Genomic DNA, 7,534 nt, shown 5'->3' with positions numbered 1-7,534 from the left:
TTGCATTCCTGGGATAGATCCCACTTGGTCATGAACAATCTTTTTGATATACTGCTTTATCTGGTTGGCCAGGATCTTGTTCAATATTTTGACATCTATGTTTATCAGAGATAATGGTCTGTACTTTTTCTTTTTTGTTGTGTCCCTATCTGCTTTTCGTATCAGAGTGATGTTGGCTTCATAGAAGGTGGAAGGGAATGTTCCTGTTTCTATCTATCTGTGGAAGAGCTTTAGAAGTATAGGTATTAACTGTGGAAGAGCTGTGGAAGAGCTTTAGAAGTATAGGTATTAACTGTTTCTTGAAGGTTTTGTAAAATTCATTTGTAAAGCCATCTGGTCCAGGACTTCTGTTGTTGGGAAGACTCTTAATAACTGTTTCGGCTCTCCCTGGGAGGGGAGGGGGCCTTCGACGCCGAGCAGGAACCGCCGCCCCGAGCTTGAAGTCGCTAGGACTTCTCTCAAACTCGTGTGCTGAGGAGACTCCGATGTTGACCTCAGCTCCTAGGCTGAACTCAGCAGATCAGCCCATGAAAACTTGTGTTTTGAGACAAAGGAAAGGCTCTGTCAGAAAACAGCATCTACTGTCCTGGGCTTGGCGCCAAGGAAGAGGACAAGTAGTGGAAGTCTTGCAATCTGAAAAGCAGACTGAAAGGTGACAAAGAAGTTGAAGATGGGTGGTGGAGAAAGGCATAACATTCCAGCTCCTCAATCTAGAAATGTTACTAAGAACCAACAACAGCTTAATAGACAGAAGACTAAGGATCAGAATTCCCAGATGAAGATTGTTCATAAAAAAAAAAAGAAAGAGGACATACTTGTAACTCAGCAGCTACATGGCAGGTTATGCAAAGTGGGGGCAAGAACCAAAACTTAAATAATCAAAATTGGAACTCCAGCTTATCAAGTCCCACCTTACTTTTTAAGTCTCAAACTAATCAGAACTATGCTGGAGCCAAATTTAGTGAGCCACCATCACCAAGTGTTCTACCTAAACCACCAAGCCACTGGGTTCCTGTTTCTTTTAATCCTTCTGACAAGGAAACAATGACATTTCAACTTAAAACCTTACTTAAAGTACAGGTATAAAAAGTACTGCTTAAATTGAGTTATATTTAAGGGTACTTGGCCAGTTATTTTGAAACAAATTCACCAGGGAATTGATCTGTGTAACAATGTTGACTAAAGTAGAGAAGATAAAATTAGACTGATCTCAGTTAGTGTTGTGTGCACTGTGATGTAATGGTAGTATCAGTGCAATTTCAACAACTAATAATTGTACATGTACTAAAAATTCAGTTAACTCCTAAACTTTCAGTTAAATTTAAAGGAACGAACTTTTTTTTTTTTTTTTAATTTACTTGGGGAAATTGGGTCAGACTTGCTGGAAGTTTGATTTGACTACAGATGTCTAGCTAAGATAAAACAAGGATTGAAAATTAAAGTGTTTGAAAATGTAATATCCCAGAAACAACCAAACCAGTAATATGCCAACAATCTGATGCACTGCCAAAATAAAATGTGAATTGCTTTTGCGAGTAGTTACAGTAAGCTGGTAAAAATGGAAAGGGACACTAGGGGTCGTATATAACAAGACCACATACTCTTTTCATGTAGTGGTAGTTGCCTGCCAACAAATCATTTGGTGGTCATTGAGTAGCTTTCGAAATACATTTTTGTATTGTACTGCACAAGCTATTCGACAGTGATCTGACCTCAAGCCATCGTGCAGAGGTTGCTTAAGGTAGGGAGTTTTATAATGTGGATTTTTTTAAGTACTTATATAGAGCCATGTAAATATATGTAGTAAACATGTATATGTAAAAATTTGTTGGAATTTATCTTATAGAAATAAGAGTATTTTAGTATGGATTTAAAAAAAAATAAAAAATAACTGTTTCAATTTCTTTGTCAGTGATTGGTGCATTTAGGTTCTTTAGTTCTTCCTGGTTCCATTTTTGAAGGGTATATTTTTCTAGGAATTCTTCTATTCCTTCCAGATTCTCTAGCTTGGTGGTGTATAGTTCTTTGTAAAAGTTTCCATGTTTTTCTGAATTTCTGTGGTGTCCATTATGATAGCTCCTCTATCATTTATAATTCTATTTATTTGAGTCTTCTCCCTGTTTTTTTAAGTGAGTCTGGCTAGTGGTTTGTCAATTTTGTTTAATTTTTCAAAGAACCAACATTTAGCTTCATTGATCTTCTCTATGTTTCTCTTATTTTTGATGTAGTTTATTTCTGCTCTAATTTTAGTGATTTCCATCCATCTGGTTGTTTTAGCTTTCCTTTGTTCCTTTTCTGCTAAGTCATTAAGGCATACAGTAAAGTCATTTATTTGAGCTTTTTCTTATTCTCTAATGTGTGCTTGTATGACTGAGTTTCCCTCTCAGTATTGTTTTAACTGTGTCCCAAATATTTTTATAGCTTGTATCTTCATTTTCTTTTGTTTCCAGGAACATTTCAATTTCTTGCTTGAATGCCTCTTTGACCCAGCACTTCTTAAGCAGTATGTTGTTGAGTTTCCAAATTTTGTGACTTTTAGTAATTTTCTGTTTGTGGTTGAATGTTAGTTTTCCTCCACTGTGATCTGAGAAGATACTTGGGATGATTTCAGTGCTCTTGAATTTGTTGATACTGTCTTTGTGGCATAATATGTGGTGTCAGGCTGGCTTCGCGAGTGGAGATAGATGACCAGGGACTTATGGCTGGGTTGTATGCAGTATCTCTTTATTCATGCAGAACACCGCGCAATCTAATCCAAGCTAAGCTAAACTAATACTAAAATACTTGCCACATAGGGTGTAAACAGGATGTGATGTAGAGAGGGTGGAGAGAAAAGTGACTGGTGAAAATCAGGGTGTGACAAGGAGAGGGCGTGGAGCAGGTGAGAATTCTACCACTGAACCACGAATGCCCTGGAGGGAGGGTGGTGCTTAGTTAACAATGGTTATGTAAATAGAATACAGTGTTAAGCAGGGGGGATTAAACCAAATGAAACAGAAGGGGTTTTTAGAAGCGGAATTAAAACCATACCAACAATGTGGTCTATCCTTGAGGATGTGCTGTGTCAATTTGAAAAGAATGTGTATTCCAGTTTTGGAGGGTGAATAACTGTAAAAATATTCAGGAGGTATAGTCTGTCCATCTCTTTGTTTAATTTTCTTGTTTCTTTGTTGATTCTCTGCTTAGTTGATCTGTCTAAGTGTGAGAGTAGGGTGTTGAAGTCTCCCATTATTATTGTATTGCTATTGATGTAGTTGTGTAGTTCTTTCAGTAGGTGTTTCATGTATTTAGATGGTTCCTCACTGGGTGCATAGATGTTAATAATTGTTAAATCTTCTTTGTTGATTGATCCTCTAATCATTATGTAATGGCCTTACCTATCTTTTATTACTTTATTTAAAGTAATAAAATTAAAATTTAAAGTCTATTGTCTCAGAGATGAGGATAACTGTTCCTGCCTTTTATTATGGCCCATTAGCCTGTATGATAGTTTTCCATCCTTTCACTTTAAGTATGTGTTTGTCTTGTTGTGTCAGGTAGGATTCTTGTAAGCAGTATATGGTTGTGTTGTTTTCTGATCTATCCTCCCACTCTGTGACTTTTAATGGTGAGTTTAAGCCATTGACATTTATTGATATCATAGATTTAAGGTATTAATGTATTAAGGTATTAAGACTTCAACACCATACTCTCACACTTAGATAGATCAACTAAGCAGAGAATCAACAAAGAAACAAGAAAATTAAACAAAGAGATGGACAGACTATACCTCCTGAATATTTTTACAGTTATTCACCCCCCAAAACTGAAATACACATTCTTTTCAAATATGCATTGTCATATTCAACAACTTTTTATTTGCTCTGATATTTATTATCATTACAAGTACTATGGTGATGTCCTTGTTTATAGAAGGTATTTTAGAGACTACTCTTTCAGGGCAGTCTTGGTGATTGCTGCTTCCTTTAACTGCTGTCTGTCTGAGAAGGTTTGGATCCCTCTATCTAGTTTGAATGAATGTGTAGCAAGATATATTATCCTTGGTTAAAATCCTTTTTTCATTGAGGGCTCCATAGATATCTTGCCATTCTCTTTTGGTTTTTAGAATTTGAGTGGAGAAATCTGCTGATAGTCTTATGGGTTTTCTCCTGTATGTAAGTTTTTTTTTTTTTTCTTGTAGCCTTTTGGATCCTTTCTTAATCCTTACTTCTTTTCATTGTAATTATGATGTGTCTTGGCATCTTCAGGTATGGGTTGATTCCATTTGGGACTCTCTGAGCCTCTTGAATCTTAATGTCCTTTCTGTTGTTCAGGTTTGGGAAGTTTTCTTCTATTATTTCCTCTAGGGTGTTTACTTCCCCTTCCTTTCTTTTTTTCCTCTGGTAGGCCAATTACATGAATGCTACTTCTTTTGAGATCATCATATATGTATATGTCTCTTTTGTTGTTTTCAGTGTCTCTCAATCTTGTTTTTAGCTCTTCTACCTCTTTCTTAGTTTTTCTATAGCTCATACTCTGTCTGGCTGATTCTGTTTTCACTTCTGTTAATCTGCTTTCCCTTCTCTCAGCTTCTTTCCTCAGTTCAGTTATAGTATCAGCTTGTTCTGCTAACTGGCCTTTTTTAGCTCAGCTATTTCAGCTTTCAGTTTGCTGATTACCTTGAGGTAGCTAGTATTTTCCTTGAGGGTCTCATCTGTTGTTTCCCTAATTCTTGTAGCCCTTTCCTCCATAGTTGTCTTCATTTCTGTGATTTTTAGGTTTACTACTGCTTAGATACTTTTCTTATCTATTGTTACTTATGACTGATTTGAAGTTTCTTCAGGGCTCCTGTCCTGATTCATTATGGTAGCAGTTTTATTTGCTCTTGATTTAACCTTTTTTTTTATTGATATAGTTTGTATTCTTCTGTTCTGTCATTCTTCAGTTGTTTTGTTTAGAGTACAAGCCACATTAAACTGAAATCTTTTCACAAATGCAGTCACAAACTTCAAAGTACAATAGCAACTGAAGCAAAGATTGATACAGTTAGACCAATACCAGTTAGCCAAACAACACTTCCAGTCCAAGAAAAAAGAAAAAAGAAAAGGAAAAAGAAGAGAAGGGGGAAAGACAAAGCAATAATAGACATTTATGCAAATCAACTGTCCACTATAAATTCTAGAGATAGCAAGAGTAGAAAGGAAAGGAGAAAAGAGAGAGAGAGAGAAAGAGAGAGAGAGTCCACTCTAAATCATACTTCTTCCACAAAATAATTCACCAATGAGTGTCAGTGAATGTACAAAGCAAAAGAAGGGAGAAGGGGAAAAAAAAAAGTGAAAGGAAAGAGTTTTTTGTTTGTTTGTTTTTGTTTTGTGTTTTTCAATTAGGAGGAGAGAATAATGAGGGTGGAGGGAAGAAGGGGAGAGAAACAAATTCCTCCCACAATGGATAGCACACCCAGTTACCTATCAATGGAATAAGCAACAACAGTTAAATTTTTTCAGCCCGAGGAGGAGGGAAAAGGGACACACAAATATAATAAAAGTAATAATAAAATCTAATAGAGTAAAAAGCCCTAAAACTCAGTCTTCAGCTTGGCCCACTCTTGATTGGCCGCACACAGCCTGGTCCCCTTACTAAACAAAACAAAGCTAAGACAACCAATTATAAGAAATGTATATGTATATGTATATGTATATGTATATGTATATGTATATGTATATGTATATGTATATGTATATATATATATAAAAACTACAGCTAGTCTTCCCCAGGCAGGGCTGAAGCCCTGATTGGTCAGGTATTCTGTCACTCAAATAGAGCTTCAGCCCCCTTCAAAAAGAAAAAGAAAAAAAAAGGCTTAGAATGACACCCCATCCCGGCTGGGCTATGAATCTTGGTAAAGAAAGTATCTCCACAGGAAGCCTGCTAGAAGCAGCTGTCCAGCCTGTGGGGGCTGGTTTTGGGGGGAGGGGGCAGGATGAATTCAGAAATAGCCAAGCCAAAATTCTCCTTACTTTGTCCTCTGTTTGCCAGCCCAGGAGTGGGTTATAGGACTCTTCTTTGGTATCACCCTGACCACCTCTTGCTCTCCCTTACCACTTATCCTTCTCTTTTGAGTGTCCCAGGTTGAAAGCTGCTTTTTTCTGGAGTTCACACTGGGTGTTGTCTCCAAGTTGCCATCTTGGCTCTGCCCCTGGAAGTTTCCCTATTTTTTATCCCTCCGGGAGTATGGACTAAAGATCTCTATGAGGTGCAGAAGGTCAGAGGTCTGGCTTCCATAATTGCTTTTCCACTGTACATGAGCATTGACAGGTCAAACTATATTCCTAGCTTCTCTATAGATTTTCCTAGTGGGGTAGGGAGCTGAGGAGGTGGAACACATTCCAGGACATATTGATGAGGTTATCTGCCTAGGGAAGTCAGTTTGGCATCATGATAGTATTTTTCAACTTTTGTCTATGAGAGAAATTATCCCTTATTCTGATAGAGTCATAAGAGCTAGAGTGGAATTTCGATTTGACTTCCGGAGGTGGAGCTACGAGCAGCAGATCGCTTTCTCTCCTCTCCTCTCCTCTCCCGGATCAACTAGGAATACCAAAGGAGACTACCTGGACCGAAACAAGACAGGACTAGAATGACCACAGGAACCCAGTAAATCACCCGTGAGTATAAACACGCATGGCTGGTGACAGAGAGGAGAGAGGGGCCTAAGGAGAGATTAAGTGGCTGCTAACAGTTCAACAGTTTATCAGTGGAGACACCACCTCCAGTCTGCTCCAGAGCAAGGGGACATCTGAAGGGAGGAAAGGACTCCCCAGAGACTCACTAAGTGCAACTCTGAGTCTCCATTGCTACTACCCTCAGAATCTGGAGCAGCAACAGGGAGGGACACCAGGGGACAGAGATCTAACCAGGAAACTCAGGAGAAGACCTATACCTCGGTGGCATAGCTGAGGGGCTGTGAAAATCTCTTTGCATAACCACTGGATTATGCAAAGGATTATGCACTGCCACACCCTGCTTTATCTCTTGGTCAGGAGTCAGTGATTAAGCTAAGAAGCCTATTGATAGTTTAAAAGCCCTCAGGCTCCCATAGCCTACAGGGAAGAAAAAAAAAAGAGGCTTTTACACCACTGAGCTCCAAATCAGGGATTGAAAAAACTGTTAACATATATAAAATGGTTAAAACAACAAGAAAAAATATTGGAGACTCGAACCAGGACAAGAGCCCAGCTAAAAGTCCTCCAGAGGGTGAAGCACAAAACAACGAGTTCAACATCCAAACATTAGCTAAGGAAATAATAATAGGAGTGAGTAAAGAATTTGAAAAAATAGTAATCAGAAATGCAGGAACAACAAATGAGAAAATGGAAGAAAATTCTAATTATCTCATGGTTATTAGAGAGCTGAAAACTGAAATCTCTGAGCTAAGAAGGCAACTAGCTGAACAAGCTAAAACAGTATAAGAGCAGGGCAACAAAATAGATGAACTCCAGAAAGCAGTAGAGGGCAGAGACAATAGAATCTATGAGGCTGAAAACAGAATTAGCAA

General features: G+C 38.1%; 1 protein-coding gene across 1 annotated transcript; it reads left to right on the top strand.

Annotated features, from left to right (window-relative positions):
* Positions 1 to 383: 383 nt before the first annotated feature.
* LOC103108386 (proline-rich nuclear receptor coactivator 2-like) lies at positions 384 to 1,528 on the top strand. The gene is given in 2 exon segments (XM_060184095.1): positions 384 to 790; positions 793 to 1,528. Coding segments are annotated over 2 exon segments (414 nt in total). The 5' UTR covers positions 384 to 670; the 3' UTR covers positions 1,087 to 1,528.
* Positions 1,529 to 7,534: the final 6,006 nt, after the last annotated feature.

This window comes from Erinaceus europaeus, unplaced genomic scaffold, assembly GCF_950295315.1.
Source record: "Erinaceus europaeus unplaced genomic scaffold, mEriEur2.1 scaffold_303, whole genome shotgun sequence".
NCBI classification, from domain to species: domain Eukaryota; kingdom Metazoa; phylum Chordata; class Mammalia; order Eulipotyphla; family Erinaceidae; genus Erinaceus; species Erinaceus europaeus.
The sequence above is the reverse complement of the archived record's forward strand: the minus strand, read 5'-3'. Positions and strand labels throughout refer to the sequence as shown.